The sequence below is a fragment of the Pteronotus mesoamericanus genome, unplaced genomic scaffold (assembly GCF_021234165.1).
Source record: "Pteronotus mesoamericanus isolate MK-2021 breed Mesoamerican mustached bat unplaced genomic scaffold, CSHL_Meso_final contig_25, whole genome shotgun sequence".
Classification (NCBI taxonomy): domain Eukaryota; kingdom Metazoa; phylum Chordata; class Mammalia; order Chiroptera; family Mormoopidae; genus Pteronotus; species Pteronotus mesoamericanus.
Window position 1 is genome coordinate 23,874,565 of NW_026555105.1, and position 19,849 is coordinate 23,894,413.

A 19,849-nucleotide genomic window follows, 5' to 3' on the forward strand; every position below is an offset into this window, starting at 1 on the left:
TGGGTGTTTTTACATCTGAAGAATAATTGCATTGTCTGGGGGGCCCCTTGAGAATCCAAATCCCTCCCAAGACCTGCCAGGCAGTCCAAAGAGATTTCCCTTGAAAGCCCCCTGCCCCTCCCCTACTGTTGGAAGCCTGGGTCCCTCCAGGGAAACTGAGGTAGGGCTGCTGCCCTTAAGCACTGGGAGTATTGGTTGGGAGGAGAGACTCGGAATTCCCCAAGGTTGGTTGGGGAGGGGTGCAGGTGGCCCCCAGAGCTCTGGGAGGGCCCACAGGAGCAATCACGGGGCTTAGAGGAGAGGAGGAGCCTGCTGGTTGGAAGGGCAAGGCTTGTTTTGGAGGGCTTCAGCTGGTGGAGGCTAGGCCCTAAGGGGCGAGCATGTGGGCCACCTGCCTTGGCCATGCTCTTTTCTGGGTCTTTCACTTGGGTGACCGTGAGGAAAGGACAGGAAGAAGACACATTTGGGAGGAGCCTGTGTCCAGAGGGGAGCCAAGGAAGTATAGACATCTTTTGTTTCTTGCGAGGGGGGAATTTGGAAGGGCACCTGGGAAACTGGCCCTTTGTTGTAGCGGCCACTGCTGGGGGAGGGAGAAGTGGACTCCAACACCGAGAAGGAAGGGGCACCCTGTGCTGAGCTGGGCTACTGACCCTCCTTGCAGTTGACTCCGAGGCTTGGGGAGGGGTCGTCAGGCTAGCCTGGGACCGTGGCCCTGCTCAGTGAGTGTGGGGCTGCAGTCTCACCCTGGAATCACGGGCAGCAGGATTTCCTGGGGAGGAGATGCCCATGCTTTGAGAATAGGCCGGGGCCAGGTGGTGGTGGTCGCAGTGCAGAACCTGTGTAAGAAACTCACATTTCCAGGATGTCTGTTGCTTTAGGAAACATCAGTGAACTAGGCCTTGCTGGTGGTTCAAGTAACAGACAACCATGCAGCCACACAGCTGCACAACCACAGCGCCCTGCCCAAGAGAGATGTGTGCATATGAGAGAACCGAGAGCCAGCTTCGCTGATGTGAGAGGCAGGGATGTTTCCCACAGGACTTCGGAAGCTGGACTGCACTGAGGATGCTCAAGGCTTTGGTGAAGGTGGGGTATGTGTATATGTTTGAGGGGTGTGAGTGAAAACTAAAGCCCAGAAAGGTCTGCTCGGACCAGAGGGTCAAGGGCTATGGCCTTCCTCACGCCTGGTACATTGTCGGTGCTCAATGAGTGGCTAGGTTTTGTTCCTCATCCATGAGAGGCCTGGCCATGCTTGTCTTTGAGGGGGTGGCTGAGCAATTCTGCAAGAATGTGGTTCAGGTGGAGGAGGCAGGCGGCTGCTGGGGAAGTTGAAGGTAGACGCAACAGTTATTTGGGCTGTGGGGTTGACATGGGTTGACCCGATGGATAGGGCAGGTCTTCCATGAAGGACGCCTTCAGTTTTGAGCCTGAGAGCGCTTGGTGCTCCAGTGGTTTTAACCGCCATGGGGAACGTGTAAGGAGATGTGCAGTGTCCCCAGCTCAGTTCTGGGCATTTCCAAAAGAGGACGGGTAGGGTCAGATGTGGGAGGCTAGGACTAAAACACGTCTCTAGTATTTGACAATTAGGAGGCAGTTCTTGGAGGGTAAATCTCAGGGAGACAAATGAAACTGGTGAGGATATTGAGAGAAGGGGGTGGCATGGGGAAGTGGACACATGCTTGGCGGCTAGTGCCTGTTCCTATCCATCCTTGTTTGGTGACCCTGCCATGGGACAGGGTTTTTCTTCCCTGTCTCCTCCTGCTGCCTTCTTTCCAGTTTGGCCTCTTGGGCAGGTCAGTCAGGGCACTGTTGGCTCTGGGTGGCAGGGGGCGTGGTGGCCCGCAGGCCAGAATGGGAAGAAGGACGGGGGGAGGGGGAGCACTGGGGCATCTTGAATGGCAGTGAGACTTTCGTGCAGAATCTGGCCTGATTTCTTGAAGCTTACCAGGCTTGGCCTGCCTGGGGACATGGGGTCCCCAGGCTCCCACCCTATTTTGCCGTGGAAGCAGGAACAAGAAGGCAAGTGCTGTTGCCCTGTGCCTCCTGCCTCTCTCCTCCCCACCACTCCTCCTCCTCCTCCTCCTCCTCCTCCTCCTCCTCCTCCCTGCCTGGCTGAGCCAGCACTTTTTTCCTCTCTCCTTTATCTGCTCGAAAAGTACAGGGTGTCCTGTTTCTCCTGTGCATACAGATCGTGGAGCGGATGCTATTTATTTATTTATTTATTTATTCCTCCAAGCCTGCAGAAGGGCAGGCAGGCACCGAGGAGGATTGAGTGGTTCGTCTTCCTCAATAAGGCATTTTCTCATAAAACTAAAACATAATTTGAAAGGGAAAGATGACAGAAGCCAGTGGAAAACAAGTTGCTTCCCCTACCCCCAATCAGATAACAGAGCACCTGCAGGTCCAGTTCAGCATTTAGCTGAAGGCCCAGCACACAGTAGGTGTCCACTGCACATGGTTTTCTCTCTCCCTTTCAGTTTGGACCCTGGGGTGTGTTGGCATCAAAGACCGATATGGGCAATGGGGCATTGACTCCCTATCTCTCTGCCCTCTGCGGGCTGTGTGAGTGGCCTCTCTGACTCCTTGGGGTCCCAGGGGTTGACAGGCCCATTGGGAATTAGCTGTGAGAGTCAGGGGTGCAGGGGACCTATATGGCACCACTTACCTGTTTCTACTGTGCACCCCATATATGATGCCTGTCAGAATTCAAGGTCTTTGATACTCGGGAACTCAGGATTCTTTCTGTGTTCATTTTAAACATTTATTTGTTTATGTATTTATTATCCTCACCCAAGGACATTTTTTTCATTGCTTTTGTTTTGGTTGGGGAGAAAAAGAGAACCATCGAAACTATCGATTGGCTGCTTCTGGTAGTCTGCCCTAATGGGGATCGAACCTGCAACCTAGGCATGCACCCTGACCGGGAATTGAACCCTCATTCTTTTGGTATACTGGATGACGGTCCAACAAACTGAGCCACGCCAGCCAGGGCTCTTTCTGTGTTCAGCTTAAAGGCCAGCTGCCTGCCTGCATTTCCCACAATCCATTCCCGAACCTGGTCCCAAAGACAGTGTGCTCATAATTTAGCTACAGAGCTTTACAAGTGATTTTCACACAGGAGAAAATCATGAAAATGATGTCCATCTTGTGACATCCACTAGGACCTTCTTTGGCAGTCACAACAATGTAGTGAGGACAAGCCTGGCACTTCAGAGGGAAGGAATTTCAGGTAACTGGCTGGAAAGGTGCTGCTGCCCCAAGCATTCTTTCCCTAGACCTGCGTCCCAAGGTAGCTACTCATTTAGACCTGGGATTTTAGGTGTAGTGCCCTAGGGAGTCTGAGGGGGGGGTCCTGTGATGAGACTTCGGGGGAGCAGGTCCCCCAGTTTTATCCCAACCACGCTCTGGACCCCATAGGAGCCTTTAGAGAAGAGGTTCCATCAATAAGATCTGAGAACCTCTGCATTGATCCCACCCCTTTATTGTATAAAAGAGGTTTTTTTTTTATCTTTTGTGGGGGGCGGGGTGGCCTAGGGCTGGAGCTGGGGACGGAGGCCCAGAAACAAGCAAGTAGGAAGAACCGTGCCCCCGCCCCCAGCCCTGGGGAGCTGGGATGTGGGAGCAGGGAAGGCAGCAGAGCCACATCCTATCTTGTCATCACTGGGTGCCCCACAGTGGTGGCATCAGCAGCAGCTGAGCACTCCCCCGCTGTGTGTTTACAGACCTGCCGGCTGTCCTGGAGGGGGTGCAGGCAGCCACACCCTCACCTCTAAGATTTACTTCCCTTCAGGAGAACCTGGGGGAGGGAAGAGGGAGTGGAGGAAAGGACTCCAGCCAGCCCTGACCCCCTCCTGGCTGGATGGAGGGAACATCAGGAGAGGGTGGCGGGAAGTAGGGGGTGGTGGAGGAATAGAAGGACTGAGGGAGGAGGGAGGGGGACTGGGAAAGCCGAGATACCGGCAGCCCTGGCGTGGGTGGGCGGTGGGGGGGTGGGGGGGAGCTGGCACGAGTCTGAGTTGCTGAGCCCCTCCTTGGAGCTCTGGGCCTTGGGCACCACCTTCTGGCCTTCTGGGGGATCATTTCTGCACTGAGTTGACCTGGGCCTGGGGCCTTTGGAGGGCATTTGGGGACAGCCCATGCCCAGGTGTGGCGTGGGCTGGTGGAGTGGATGGGGGAGGCGTAAGGAGCAGCTTCTCAGCCTGAGCATTTTGAGAAAAAGACCCCTTTACTAGACCTTGAGGTGTGTGGAGAAGGAAGTCCGTGTGCCAGCTTTTATTTTTTATAGGGAGCCAGGAATGAGTATCTGAATGGTTACTGAGATATATATATATACACACAATGCAGTGAATGGCATGAATGCTAAATGTCCAACTCTGTCGATCCTTATATGTACATTGTAACCACCATCCAGACCAAGATATATATTCTTCCACCCCAGAAAGTTCCCTCCTGATCCATTTCAGTCTCCCCCATCTGTCTTCTGTCATCACAGATTGATTTGACCTCTTCCTGAACTTCAAGTGAATGGAATCATAGAGTATGAACTCTTTTATCTCTCATTTATTTTGCTCAATGTAATGTTGACATTATTGCTGAGAATTATTCACATGCATGGATGTTATACATAGCACAATAAATTTCTCCATTGTCCTGTGGATTGACCTCTGGGCTGTTTCTGGGCTTTGGCTATTGTGAATAAACCTGCTACGAACATTCTTTAGCATCGCTCTTTGGTGGAATATGCCATATTATGTATGGGAGAGAGTGTTTCCGATACCCCCCCTCCTCCATCTGCCACCCAGCAAGCACCTTCAACCCATGTTTGCTCCCTGTTGTTAGGTCCTGGGTGCTGTTAGAACCTGCAGCTTCTGCTCCTGAAATCTCAGCCAAGGCAACTGGAATCAAGTTGCTTGGGTCAGGAAAGGAACAGGGACAGAATCAGAGCTGAGTGGCCTCCTGGGGAGACCCAGGGACACCTTCAGAGCTTTGTGGTCACTCTGAGAACAGAAGGGTGGCCTCTCCCAGCCCTTGGGCCAAATTCAGGGACCCCCTTGGCCTCCTTGCCATCAGCTCCCTAGCCTGGCGTCTCTGAGCAAGCTGGCTTAGTGTAACTGTCAATTTGATGTCTGGCCTCTGGTGCCACGGGTCCTCACGGTCCACTGTTTCCTGGGCTCTTTGCTGCTTTGCGGTGGCTAAGGGGCTGGATGGCTGGGGAAAACAACCAGAGGTCTACCCGGAATAGCAGAGGCTCATCCAATACTGGCCTTGTGGCATTTCTGGGGGGGAGGGCAATACTATGTCCTGCCCACCAAATTGCCACCTCATTGAGGCTGTGAAAGACCAACAGAAAGCCAGAGGAGAAGAGAAGGGGCAAGGAAGAGAGAGTGCCAGGGAAGAGCTACGCAAGGAAGGGAGAGTAGAGGGTCCAGTGCCGTGTGTGTAAGTATCTGGGGTTGATGTGAGCATCCGCGGGCTGGTGAGAGCTGAACCGCAGCAGCTGTGCTGGGCCCAGCCGGTCCAGGGTCAGCAGTGCCAGAGTCAGTTTTTCTTGACTTTGGCCTTCTTGGTCATCCCCTTCCTGGCTGGCTCTTGTCTCTCAGCCTTGGGGAAAGAGTAATGCCTGACAGGTTTTGGACGGGATTGATGGCTTTCAGGGGCTCAAACTGGGCCCCCAGCTCTGCGGCTTGCTGGTGGGGGCCCATAATGCATCCGTTTCTCCCTTTCTCCTTCTGTGTTTCTCCTCTTCCCTCCTCCATCCTTTGGAGATGGCTCTTATTTCCAGGGCCTCGAGGAGGACAGGGAGGGTTCAAGGTCTCCCCTTGAGGGCAGAGCCCATGCGTGCCCCTTAGGGCAGGAGGGGAGTGAAGGCATCAGAGATGAGCTGTGACACCCCCTCTCCCTGCAGGTTTCTAGGAGGCGAGTGCGGACGGTATGCAAAGTTGTGAATCCAGTGGCGACAGTGCGGATGACCCTCTCAGTCGTGGCCTACGGAGAAGGGGACAGCCTCGTGTGGTGGTGATCGGCGCCGGCTTGGCTGGCCTGGCTGCAGCCAAAGCACTTCTGGAACAGGGCTTCACGGATGTCACTGTGCTTGAGGCTTCTAGCCGCATCGGAGGCCGCGTGGAGAGCGTGAAACTCGGTGAGTGCCACCCCGTGTCCCCAGTGCCTCGACCCTGCATGAAACCTCATTACTTGAGCTTCTTCTCTGAAGTACGTTTTCCATCATGCATGTTCCCTGGATGCTTTCCATAAGCTTCCTTTGCCCCGCTCAGTAACCCTCTGAGGTAGGCAGGGTAGGGCTCTGGCCTCCATTTTTGGGACATGACCAGGGATTCACAGTGCTTAGGAGGGAGAGGATAGCCAGAATGAAGCTCTCTTGGTAGTGGATGAACCAGTATCTATTTCACAAGAAGGGGACTTCTCTAGGCTTCTATTAGTCATTATCTTTTGAGTGTGAATTAGTATATCATGACTGAAAGTTAACTGGGACAATAGAAGCTCAGGGCAGTAGAGGTGGGAGGGGATCCTCCCTGTGGGGGATGGGCAGGTCTTAGGATTGTCTGGGAAGAGGGTTTGTCCGGTTGCAGAGTAATGAAGACTCTGGAGAAAGGAGCCAGGATGAGACTTACTGCAAGAGTGGGAGACATGCCAGGGGTCCTAGAAGATGGGGAATTGCCTGAAATGCAGCTGGAGGCCAGGGTTTCCCAGCCAGGGGCTCTGACCATTGAGAGGTTGAGCAGGGAGGAACCATGCACTGTGGGCTGCATCGACCATAGGATTTTGTGTCTGTTCCCTCATGGGCAGCAAGGCCACCCAGATCCCGTGTGTCTATTTTTGATGGATGGGGCGAGAGAAATAGGTGGTCAGGCTTAGAATAAGCAGAAGTTGAAGATAGATGGGGGCCTTCTCTCTTCTTTCAGACACTGATCATGCTAGGAGTCTCCCCCTACAGCATTTACGGGATGGTGCACGTGAAGTTGTGCCCATCTTCGCCTGGCACGCATAACACACACAGGAGAGTGTCAGCAGTAAGGATGAAGGTGCCATCCAAGGGACTTGGAAACCTGGGGACAGCCAGCAGGGAATCATGGGATTCTTTGCTTTACACCTGATTGGCTGGCCTGGAATCTTAGAGAAGGAGCTGCTGCCTTTGCGGTTTTTGAGTTTTGAGAAGACATTTGGGTCTCACAGAGAAGCAGAACACGTGAGGACAAATAGCCCAGTTTCAGTGGTAGCTGACCACGGAGACGTGCTATTTAGTGAAATGATGGTATAGGTGTCGAGGAGGAAGAGGATGGACAATTCAGCAGGAAGCCTTACCCAGGGGAGGGAGGTGAGTGGGTCTCAAGGGATGGGGGAGTTGGGTAGTCGTGAGAAGGCTGAGGCAGTACTTGTGCAATGAGACATGTGAGGAACACTAAGGCAGACTTGCCAGGAGAGGGACGGACATGTCTAGGCAAGGTCATACATGCGTGTGTTGTGTACACAGACACCAGGGCTGAAAGCCCAGGCTGCAGTTGGACTTGTTGCAGTGTGAGATGGTAGCTGTGAATCTCAGCAGTAAGAGGAGGGGTCAAGAGTGAGAGGCCCTAAGGACACTGGGGGACGGCGTATGCAGATCTGGAGATAGTAACTAGTATCCTTTGGATGCAGGGTTGTAGCAAGGATGACACAGGCAGAGGAGCACGTGGGAGAGGGCAGGAAATATCCTCAGGTTGGGGCCTGCTCTGGGCTGCCCCACCTCCTGGCAGACCCTGGGGAGAGGTGTGGGACTCTCACTAACCTTGCTGTGCTCTCCTTGCTGCGCTCTCCTTGCTCCTGCTTTGCTGAGTGTTTGGAGCCAGGAAGGCTATCTCATGCCTGGACATCACTTCCCAGTGACTGTGTGACTTGGAGCTCCCTACTGTGCCCTGGGGTTTACTGGGGTCTCCAGCATGCTGGCCCTCTTCTGCTCCTGTTGGAAGCTCAAACCAGGGAAGATTCTTTGGAGAGCCCCAAGCCTGAGGCTCTAAAGAAGGATTAGTAATAAATGCCCCGAAAGCCCACCAGGAACCCACTAGAGACAGGGCACTGGGTTCTCAGCTTTTGGTGCCCTCTGGTTTGCCCACTTCTAATTATTCTGGTGCATTGACTCTGGGGCAAATCACCGAGTCATTCAGGGTGGAAGTTATCTCAGCTATAAAGTGTAATCCATTCACTAAAACTTTGGTTTGTTGCTAGAGGGGTACCTTAACCCTCGTCCTGCTCTATTGTGGGAATGGAATGTTCCTCCTGGAGGAAGGAGGCTGAGGCAGTGTTCTAGCCCTCTCTGAAGAAGTTTCTGCCCCCCTAAGAGCCTATTGTTGTCATCATCAGGACACACCACCTTTGAGCTGGGAGCCACCTGGATCCATGGCTCCCAGGGGAATCCCATCTATCATCTAGCAGAAGCCAATGGCCTTCTGGAAGAGACAACTGATGGGGAGCGCAGTGTGGGCCGCATCAGCCTCTACTCCAAGAATGGCGTGGCTTGCTACCTTACCAACCGTGGCCGCAGGATCCCCAAGGACGTGGTTGAGGAATTCAGCGATTTATACAACGAGGTGAGGTGTTAGCAGGGCAGCTAGGCATAGAGTATGGGCGCAGGGAGCACCTTGGCAGTGTGGAGGGAGTCAAGTGACCTGCTGGGGCCTTCTAAGATCTTGGTCATGTCCTTGCACACTCTCTGGGCCCTGCATTTGAAACATCAGGACAATTTGTGGATAGAATGATGATGAGTGGGGAACTACTAGATAAGAGATTATTGGTACACATGATTAAAAATTTCTCCAGAAAGACCATAAACATCTTTTATTAGATTTATTGCTAGATATTTAGGTGATGCTTGTTATTGCTGTGGGTACTTTTCTAAGTGGTAATTTAAAAAAACTTTTCTAGTTGTTCCTTGTATATAGAACTATAACTGATTTTTATATATTGGCTTTAGCCTCCTTGGTAAATTATTATTTTAAACCTAATAGTATATCTATTAATATGTTATATTAATTTATATTCTAATAATGTTTTGGAATGTTATGTGTATAATTCTATACAAAAAATGAGAATTTTGTTTTTTTTCCTTTCTAATCCTCAGACCAGCATTGTCTAATAGAACGTTCCACAATAACGGAGATGTTTTATACCTGTACTATCCAGTATTGTAGTCACTAGCCACATGTGGCTCTTGAAATGTAGCTAGTAAACTGAGTAAGTAAACATTTAATTTAATTTAATTTAATTTAAATTGCTGCAGGTGTCTAGTGGCTACGGTTTGGACAGCACAGCCTGACTATTTATTTTCCTTGCCTTATTGCATTGGCCAGTATTGCCAGTACAGTGTTGGATAGACGTGGCATATACCCTTGTTTTATTCAGATTTTAAAAAATATATTAATATTTTTAGTATCTTTCAGTGGTGCTATGAACTGCACTGGATGAGCAAGGTAACATGTAGGCCCTGCCCTCTAATACCTTGCCATTTACAGTATAAAGATCTTTTACTCCAGGTCTACAAGTTGTCCAGAAAACACCAGTTTTACATTTTCTATGTCTCTTGGGTGTAGGAATGGAGAAATGGCCCTGGTTTTGGGGTAAGCTCTGCTTACTGGGACTGGCTTAGTGTGTGTGCACCTGCAAGGTATGTTGTGTACAATCCCATGGAATTGTGTGTTTTCACCCATGTGCAAAGAGACTGAATTATTAACGAGTAGAGAAGGACTAGTATTCTTCAATATGGAACTTCTTCGTCTACTGGGAATCAATAATGCTTTGATTCTCAGGTTATTGTGAGTGTTTCGAGCTTGGATATCTCTTGAGAATGACCTTCAGGGTCCATGACTTACTTGTTCTTTTAAATGTAGATCATCGTAGACTTCTGCCTGTGGGTTTGATTTTTGAAATACAAGAGTGTGAGTTGTAGAAAGTAAGATGGATCAGTCTGGGTGGTGATGCCTTGGGTCTGAGGGAAAAGGTGTTAACCATTAAGTCCAGAGATAGATTTCCTTGTGTGACCGTTCACCAGTGCTGGAGGCCATTCTTAAGAAGTGTGCTCTAAGCATGTGAAGCCCTGCCCGAGGGTGGTTTCATAACAAATAGGCAGCCTTCCTCCAAAGGTGATGACTTTGAAGGGCTTCTCATTTGAATGCATTGTATTTGTGAACAAATAAATGAGCTGCAATACTATCATAGGGCTTACTCTCTGGAGCAAGACTACCTTGATTCAAATACCAGTTCTACCGTTTATTAGCTGTATAATCTTGGGCAAGTTACTTAGCCTCTCTGAGCCTTACTTTCCTCATCTGTAAAATGGACAGAGTTATAGTTACTACACAGTGTCATGAGGATTAAATGAGATTCTGATGAAAAGTGTGTAATAAGAATTGGGGTATTAGCTGTAAATAGGCTCTTCCCATTTCCTTTGGGTCATGTTGGGAAGATATTGTTTAACCCAGGTCTGGAGACTGTACCCATATGAAAAACCCATGTCTAGTTAAGTCTGTTTTTGTTGGTGATTGACCCAGAGAGTCATGTAGGTGAACTCAATTTCTTACTCCTCAGCTAGGCATTTTGGTGTCTAGTCAACATAAGCATCTTGTGACTAAAAGGAGGAAAAATAAACAATTTAACTCATTTCCTTCTTTATATTTTATGCTTCAGAGACATGGTTAATTCACTTTTCTATCTCATATGGTGGACTTTCTCTTGAGTGGAATGGTTGGGGGTGGTCAATGCCACCTTCCTTCCTCCACTCTGCAGCTCCACGGTTTATGCCAGGACTGGGTTAGAGGGCGGACGTCATTCCCATGACTGTATGCTGTAGGAAGGGAAACACACCATTAATCGGCACCGGCCACAGATGTTTGGCCAAGGAGCCTGCATTTGCCAGTGTTCTGGGAGGGAGAGTGGGCATGTGGTCATGCTCACAACCCTTCAGTAATACCAGGGCCTTGGATAAAGCCCAGAGTCCTTGACAAGACCTTAGTCCTTCATGCTCCGGTTCTTGCCTGCCTTTCCAAAGTCATCTCCTGCAACTTTCCCTTCCCTCGCTGCTCACATCAGCAACACTGAACCACTCTGAATACAGTGCATCTTACATTCTCTCTCTCCCCTCTCCCTCTCTTTCATTTCTGAGTATGCTGTTCTTTTGGCCTGAAGCACTTTTCCACTCCTTCCCACTGCCAACCTGGCTCTCTCCTGACAGTCCAAGGCTGTCTGGGTCAGTCTCACAACCCCTGGGCTCTTTCCAGTCATAGCACGTTTTATGATGTCTCTCCAACATGAGTGAGGGCAGAGGTTCAGGACTATGTCTAGCTGGTTCACTGTGACAACTTGTCTGGCAAAGAGCCCAGTAGACATTGGTCAATGAATGTTGGAGCTTGGACCTTGCCTTTTGGGGAATCCCGTGTCTGATCCTGGGCTCTTTTCTCAGGAAGATCTGCCCAGTGTTTGGTGGGGGTGATATACCAGGCAGGAGGGAAGGCAGTGGGACCTACCTAAAGGGGCATTCATTTTTTTTCTGTTAATGAGATGTGGGCTGAAGTTCTTGACAACATGTGCCTATGGAATGCATTTCCGTTCTCTGGCACACCGCGGCCTCCCTGCCCTCCGCATGCCCTGCCCCTCCACAGCCGCCTTTTTTACCTGAGTCTGAGTCCTACAGTAAAGGGAGCACCTTGTGTGGATCTGAGCAGGGCCAGGCAGCATCTGCTGGGAGATCAGTCTTCGGAGCCCCTTCTGCTCCCTCTTTCTCAAAACACTGGCCAGGCCCTGGCCGGTGTGGCTCAGTTGGTTGGAGTGTTGTCCTGTAGACTGAAACGTTGCAGGTTCGATTTCTGGTCAGAGCACATACCCTGGTTGCGGGTTCAGTCATCGGTGGGGGTGTGTATGAGACGCAGCTGATCAATCTTCTCTCACGTCAATGTTTCTCTCCGCCAACCCCCTTTTCTCTCTCCCTAAAAGCAATGAAAAAATGTCCTCAGTGAGGATTAAAAAGAACAAAAACAAAACCAAACACACTGGCCAGGCCACCACTCCAGACTGCCCTCTTGGGAGAGAGCAGAGCCGATATGCTTGGGCACACGTGGCAGGGAAGGGGTTTGTGCATTTGGTTCTTGGAAAAGGGAAATATGTGCAGATCTGAATTCTAAAGTGGTAGTCCCCTTGGCCACGTAAAGCCCATGAGGGGTGGTTCCTTTTCTACGAACTGTACAGGCACCAGGCATTTCACTTTGCTAAGCGAGGTCCCAGCAACAGAGTCTCCAGGGCCCATCCTCCCTCCCTCATAGACCCAGGTGGCCTTCGAGGGTGGCGCCTGGAGGAAGCCGGTTGCCAAGGGAGCTTGCCATCCTTAAACTATGACCCCGCTGAATCTCAGTGCAGCATTGAGCACCACAGTGATGCACCAAGGGAGGGGGGGACGTGGGCTTGGTGTATCTGGGTGCATCTGAGAAGCACTGGGGCCCTTGGGTCTGAGATGGAGGTGAGATGGAGGAGTATGTTTTCAGTCTCCTCGGGTCTTCCTGGCAGGTCTATAACTTGACCCAGGAGTTCTTCCGGCATGGTAAACCAGTCAATGCTGAGAGTCAGAACAGCGTGGGGGTGTTCACCCGGGATGAGGTGCGCAACCGCATCAGGGACGACCCTGACGACACGGAGGACACCAAGCGCCTGAAGCTCGCCATGATCCAGCAGTACCTGAAGGTATCTTTATCCGCGTGGGAGCTTATTTGAGTATAGGTGCCAGAGTGAGGAAGACCATACCAGGGAATCTGGGTCCGAGGAGGGTGCACTCTTCTGAGGTCAAGCTCTGACAGCTGCCCAGCCCTGGGAGTCATCTGGCTTCTCTCTGACTCTTTCCACAGGTGGAGAGCTGTGAGAGTAGTTCGCACAGCATGGACGAGGTGTCCCTGAGCGCCTTTGGGGAGTGGACGGAGATCCCTGGCGCCCACCACATCATCCCCTCAGGCTTCATGCGGGTTGTGGAGCTGCTGGCCGAGGGCATCCCGGCCCACGTCATCCAGCTGGGGAAACCCGTCCGCTGCGTGCACTGGGACCAGGCCTCGGGCCGCCCCCGGGGTCCTGAGATTGAGCCCCGGAGCCAGGGTGACCACAATCACAACGCCGGGGAGGGTGGCCAGGGTGGAGGGGAGCCCCGGGGAGATGGGCGGGATGAGGACGAGCAGTGGCCCGTGCTAGTGGAGTGCGAGGACTGCGAGGTGATCCCGGCGGACCATGTGATCGTGACCGTGTCGCTGGGCGTGCTCAAGAAGCAGCACGCCAGCTTCTTCCGGCCGGGCCTGCCCACTGAGAAGGTGGCTGCCATCCACCGCCTGGGCATCGGCACCACCGACAAGATCTTTCTGGAATTTGAGGAGCCCTTTTGGGGCCCCGAGTGCAATAGCCTACAATTTGTGTGGGAGGATGAGGCGGAGAGCCGCCCCCTCACCTACCCTCCCGAGCTGTGGTACCGCAAGATCTGTGGCTTCGACGTCCTGTACCCGCCGGAGCGCTACGGCCACGTGCTGAGTGGCTGGATCTGCGGGGAGGAGGCCCTTGTCATGGAGAAGTGCGACGATGAGGCGGTGGCCGAGATATGCACGGAGATGCTGCGGCAGTTCACAGGTGCGGCCCTGCGCCACCGCTGCGCCTTTCCACCCGCCTCCCTCCAGCCACCCGCCATCCTCTGCCAGACCCTCTGAATCCCCTGAACCGGGTGGTAGCTCTCCTCTGCACAGATTATGAAACTGGGGTGGCATGGCTGCTGGGAGAGCTGCCACCGGGTGCCACGACTCCCCCTCAGGCTCCTAAATTGTGGCCTCTCGCCTGTCTGGAGCTCGAGACACTCAAAACCATGGGCTCTGTGTTTCTTCTCCCTAAGGGCTGATGGTAATGACTGAGATGTCACCACAAAACCTCAGATTGCCCATATCTACTCATTGCCTTGCCAAGAGATGGATTTTTGTTTTATTGTTGGATTCTTTTGGTTGAACAGCTTTCATCCACTCTCCCGGGAAAGCCCCACAAGAACCCCTGAAGCTGGAAGGAAACATGATTATCTAGAATGTTTTTCAGATAGGAAAATTGAGGCCCAGGGAGATGAGGTGTTTTGTTGGGGTCACCAGGAGACGTGAGGGGCACACAGCCTGAAGCTCAGCCTCCCTCCTCCCCACCCTGCCTGCCTCCTGACGGCAGCCTGGCCCTCTTGGGAGCATGGGTGGGCGTGCTCTGTCCTGGGCCTCTTCTGTGTGTGGCCCTTTCTTATCCTCTTCCACCTTGACTCTTCTGATTCTCCAACAGGGAACCCCAACATTCCCAAACCTCGGCGAATCCTGCGCTCGGCCTGGGGCAGCAACCCCTATTTCCGAGGCTCCTATTCGTACACGCAGGTGGGCTCGACAGGGGCAGATGTGGAGAAGCTGGCCAAGCCCCTGCCATACACAGAGAGCTCCAAGACAGCGGTGAGTGTGGGCGAGCTCCGTCGGTGGGGGTTTGGGTGAGGGAGGGTCCAGGAGGGGTGGGAGTGCATATCTGCAGCATGTTTGCCCTGGGGGTGGAGGGAGAATGGTCGTATTCACCGAGGGGTACGAAGATGAGACAGCGATGGAGTATCTCCTATAATGGAAGAGGAAAAAGGAAATTGTGCACTTAACATCTGGAAGAAAAAATGGAATCCGATTGAGATGTTAAACACTACCTTGAGGTTATAAAAACTGAGCCACTTAGTGCTGTGCTGTCCAATTAATAGCCATTAGTCACATTTCATTTAAGTGAATTAATTAAAATAGAAATTAATAAATCAAAATTATAGTTCCTTGGTTGCGCCACCACATTTCGGATTCAATAGCCACATGTGGCTGGTGGCTACCATGTGAGGTTATGGAGCCCTAGAACATTCCTCTCATCATGGAAAGCTCTACTGGACAGCATCAATTCAGTGGAAGTACGTTTTCCCAGTGTGTTTTCACTTTTTGCCCTCATGGTTTGTTTTAGAATATAAAATTGAGAGTACTTATCCTCCCCAAATTATATCAACTATATAGTAAATAATATGGGAGAGAAACATATTTCTGCCCCCATAAAGTGGATTTTGAGTCCCTCCCTGCAAGCATGTACATACAATAAATGTTAAAACCCCAACAAAATTTCATTTAAAACTTTTGTGTGTGTGTGGAATTGGTGCTTCCAACAACCTCTCTCCACCTGCCAATATGGAGCCAACAGCCAGCAGGGTGCATTGCGCCTGCCCGGCTGTGCTCAGGCGGAGAGCGGGAAAGTCCCTCTCTGTTGCTACAGCCATCCTCCTAAAAAGCAAAACAAAACGAGAACAACCGTGGCTTAAACAGGACAGAGTTACTTGTATCACACCACGGAAAATCCAGAGTAGGTAGCAGGACCTCTTTTCATTAGCACCCTGCCTCCTTGTGGTCGGAGAGGGATGCAGAGCCGGGCGCTCACACTCGCATTTTATGCTGGAAGGAAGGGGACCCCTGGGGCTGAATCAGTGTCTCTAAGCAGCAATACGCTGGAAGCTGATTGGCCAGAACTCAGTCACATAACTATTCCAGCTGTGGGAGGGGCTGGGATACATCGTTTTTATTCTGGATGGCAGTGGACCCCATTAAAAATCAGGGCTTTGTTACTGAGGAGAAAGGAAAATGGACGTGGGAGTAGGCAGCTTGCTCTCTTGTCATAATGCGAGTTCCCTCTTTCGGTTTTACTGCCTCTGTGTGCTCCTTTTTGGTGGGTTAAAGCCTCACTACTCAAAGTGGGTGGTCCGTGGACCAGCAGCTCCAGCATCACGTGGGAGCGTGTTAGAAATGCAGACTCTCAGCCCACTCCAGTCCTGCCAGGGCCCCCCGATGGTGCCTTCGCACATCCAGTTTGAGATGCCTTGAGATAAAGTCCAAACTCAAGCTCGAAATGCGAGCACTTGTGCTTTGCCTGGACTCCAGCTAGACAGCCTGCGTTCTTGAGGTTGAGACCTGGCTGTACCAAAATTGTCACTGTCCCCTGAGCAAGGCCTGCTTTGGTGCATTTTTGCCCCTACTTCTTTCTGAAACGTCCTTTGCCTATTTATCTAGTGTCTTCCAAGAAGCAGCCCAAGGTCCTGTCCTCTGGGAAGCTTTGTGTGTTCCCCCCCCACCATGAACCTCTTTTCTGGGCTCTCAGCATCTCACCCAAACACCCATCACGTCACATATGACACCGTTAATAATTGGGTTTCGTGTCTGGCTTCCCCACCAGCAAGGAAGCTCCTCAGAGCAGCAGCCTGGTCACCTTTTATCTTCCAAGTGCCCAGAACAGTCCCTGGATCCTAACAGGGGCTCCATAAAGGTTTGTTAAATTACCGCCTAACTTTATCGAGTGCTTATGTTCTTCCAGGTTCTAAGTGCTTTAGATACGTTATTTCACTTAATCCTCCAACCACCCTCGGAAGCAGGTGGTATAAAGCCATTTTGCAGATGAGAACACCAAGGCTTAGGGAGGTTAAACTGCTTTCCCTGAGTTCACTGCTAAAGAGGCAAAATGAGCCTCTAAGACTGCAGAGCCAGGACTCCTAAAAGCCTCAGAGCAGACAGAACTGAGGCCTGGTGTTGGGGCAGAAGCAGGGGAAGATGGCTAGGTGGGGTGGGCAACTCTTCATCCTGTGGAAGCAGCAATACCTGCATCTCAGATGCCTGCTCAGTCCTCTGACTTGTAGTCTGGATAGGGGTTTCTGGGGCAGACAGGTAGCCTCTTGGCCTCTCTTGCTCCTCCACCCTCACTTCCCCATCCCCTGCCCAGCCCATGCAGGTGCTGTTCTCGGGCGAGGCCACCCACCGCAAGTACTACTCTACCACGCATGGTGCTCTACTCTCTGGACAGCGTGAAGCTGCTCGTCTCATCGAGATGTACAGAGACCTCTTCCAGCAGGGGACCTGAGGGCCTTCGTTCCTGCTGAGCGTGTTCCATAAAGAACCACTAACTCGTGACTGCCAACCCTGCCCCTTGATGCCATGTGTTCCTAATTTCCTAATCCTCTGTAGAATGGATTTGTATCTTTTGTAGAGCTAGACACCCTGACTGGCTTTAGACCTGGCCCTGTAGCTTTTCCTTTCCTCCATGCCGGGTGGTGACTAAGGTGGGCCTATTGATTTACCTCTGTGCTCTGACCTCTGACCTCCCATGCCTCCCTTCCCCTCCTCTTCCCTCCCCTCCTGCCTTGTTATTGTAAGTGCCTTCAATACTTTGCATTTTGGGATAATAAAAGAGGCTTGTCCTTCCCGTGCTCCTCAGCTTCTCTCTTCTGTTTTTCTCAGTTTCACGTGTATGTGTGTTTTCATTATAGTCCCTTTGAGAGGGTGGTAGGGGGAGCTGTGGCCTGGCTGTGTCCCCAGAAAGGCAGGTGCTTGCCTTGCCTGGAAGAGATGTCTCCTCACCCCCTTCTGTTTGTGGGGGGTTGCCTTCCTGCTGCAGAGGCCCCTCAAGGATAAGGGCCCCCACTGCCCAGCACCAGCTCCTTCAGGACAGGCCTGGGGCTGCCTGCTGGCCTGTTGCTGGACTTTTAATAGCCTAATTGAGTGACGTGGCCACATGGAGTGAAAGGTGAATTCCAGAGGAGGGGACACCTGTTGTGGATCCAAGCCAAACTCCCGGTGTTAATTATTAATCATTATCACCTGGCCTTCGGGCCCTGGGTCAGACCCTTGCCGTGGCTGCTGTTGACTTTGGGAAAGTGGATAGTCTGACCATTTTTTGAGCAAGGGGTTATCCCTAAGTGTCCCTCTGCTGTGTTTCAAGAGCTTACCCCTTTTTGGAGGGTTGTCTCTTCTGCTCTTTTTGCTGAATGAAAACATACACGTACACACACACAAGCACACCCCTTACATATATTTACCCACATACACACATATACACTCCTACACAGGTACATTATCTCAAACCCTTCCACCTACACACAATCACATTGACACACACATGCGTTGAGCCTGAAAGGACATTTAATCATTCTTTCTTAAACTCAAGATTTCTACTGATGGAGTTGGAATTCTTTAGAGTTGAGGGGGTGGGTGGTAGAGGAAGTTTTGAAAAGCCAGGTGGGCCCCCTAGTCTAACTGTATGAGCTTAGGTTGGGTCTCCTGCTTGGGAATTTAGGGCACTGCATCTGATATGACTCTACATCCTCTCCCCCCTTGCCTCAGGTTATGATGGGACCACCCAGCATGCAAATGCGCCTATACACATGCCTGCCTGCACCCGCCTGCATGCGTACTCACCTGCGTGCACACACCTAACAGGCGTCTTGCTTCACCAGGGTTGATCCACCAGAGAGCTTTGTGGGGTTTATGTTGGGAATTTATACTCACTTGATGCATATCTTGAAGATATATAAGTATATACTTAAAAAAATTTTGAATAGAGGATCTACCGATGTGGTTATTTAAGCTCAAAATTCATAAAAGGCTGCACCAAAACACCTCCCCAGAGACGGGTCTGCAGGACCATTGCCGCTCCTGCAGCCCCATGGTGGGAGTCTTGTGTATCCATTTCTAGATATGAGTCAATAAAAATATATCCTTCTCTGTCCTTTTCATACAAAAGTGACAAACTATCCATCTTGTCCTCATTTTGCTTGTTTTAGTTAAGATAACGTATCTTGGAGCTCTTTCCATAATTACTTAAACAGACAATGTAAATTTGGACCTGTCTCCTTATTGGCCCCAAGTTACTTTGTGGGAAGCACCATTAACTTCACCTTGGGAGGCACTGATCTGGCGTGAACTCTCCCCACACCCTGGATTTCCCCCACTAACTGTGAAGGGATGGACGGAAGCGGCCCATCCCATAAGTAATGGGGAAGAAAGTCATTAGTAGTCTCAGGATCACAGGCGGGGGATTTTCAAGGACTCCATGAGGAGGAAAAGGCCTGAACTGTTTATCAGGGGACTGCGGGTCAGAAGCTTCAGGTGTGGGCCAGAGGAAAGGAGAATATTTGCTTTGTGCTGACCACCTGCCAGGCAAGATGTCAGTTGTAAATGCTGGCACTTCGCACTTTTGACTGGATGTGGATGACAACTCAGGCTGGGGAAGGCGGCTTATCCCCTTGGGGGAACAAAACCTCCCAGAGTTAAGTAACCCAGGGTTAGGTGACACCCAATGTTGCTCAGGTATGTGGTGATGCTGAGACTTGAACTGCAGTCTCTCTGACTCCACAGTGCAGGCTCATTGTATTGCACAATAAAAAGAAGAGGTTTGTGCCACCCCCAAAACAAAAAAATCCCCCAAACTGGGTCATTGCTGGAAAGAATGGAATGGGCACAGTGATACTGAGAGACCAGGTGGCAGATTCCACTAAAGCTGGTCACATGCCCACCAGCATTTCCACTCCTGTGTATACTCACCCCAGGGAAATGAGTGCATGTGCCCACCAAAAATACGTACTAGAGTGTTCATAACAGCACAGTTTGTAATAGCTAAAAACTGGAAACAGCTCAGATGTCCATCAGTAGAATGGATAAACCAGTACATCCATACAGTGGAATACTAACATACCAATAAAACAAAATGAGTTAATATTTGCGACATCTATTAATCTCAAAAATATTATGTGGAGTGAAAGAAGGCTATAGGCATAACCTTGTATTGAGCTCCACTTCATTGTGCTTTATGTTAAGTTTTCACAAATTGAAGGCAAGCCCTCCACCAGCAAAAAGATTATGACTCGTTTTATTGCACTGTTCGCTTTATTGTGGTGGTTTGGAATCAAACTTCAGTATCTCCTATGAGGTATGCATGGTTATACCATATATTTTCTCTTATATGAAGTTCAGGAACGTGCAAAATTAATGTATGG

General features: G+C 50.9%; 1 protein-coding gene across 4 annotated transcripts in view; it reads left to right on the forward strand.

Annotated features, from left to right (window-relative positions):
- Positions 1-17,347, forward strand: part of SMOX (spermine oxidase) — a 35,629-nt gene extending 18,282 nt beyond the window's left edge. The window contains exons 2-8 of one of the 4 annotated variants that reach the window (XM_054573991.1): positions 5,906-6,139; positions 8,356-8,582; positions 12,544-12,717; positions 12,879-13,638; positions 14,314-14,474; positions 16,261-16,350; positions 16,801-17,344. In XM_054573991.1, coding sequence (XP_054429966.1) covers positions 5,932-6,139; positions 8,356-8,582; positions 12,544-12,717; positions 12,879-13,638; positions 14,314-14,474; positions 16,261-16,350; positions 16,801-16,938 — 1,758 coding nt within the window. In that variant the 5' untranslated portion in view covers positions 5,906-5,931 and the 3' untranslated portion in view covers positions 16,939-17,344. Of the gene's footprint in view, positions 1-5,905; positions 6,140-8,355; positions 8,583-12,543; positions 12,718-12,878; positions 13,639-14,313; positions 14,475-16,260; positions 16,351-16,800 lie in introns of all 4 variants that reach the window. The other 3 variants (XM_054573994.1, XM_054573995.1, XM_054573993.1) reach the window with 3 other exon arrangements.
- Positions 17,348-19,849: the final 2,502 nt, after the last annotated feature.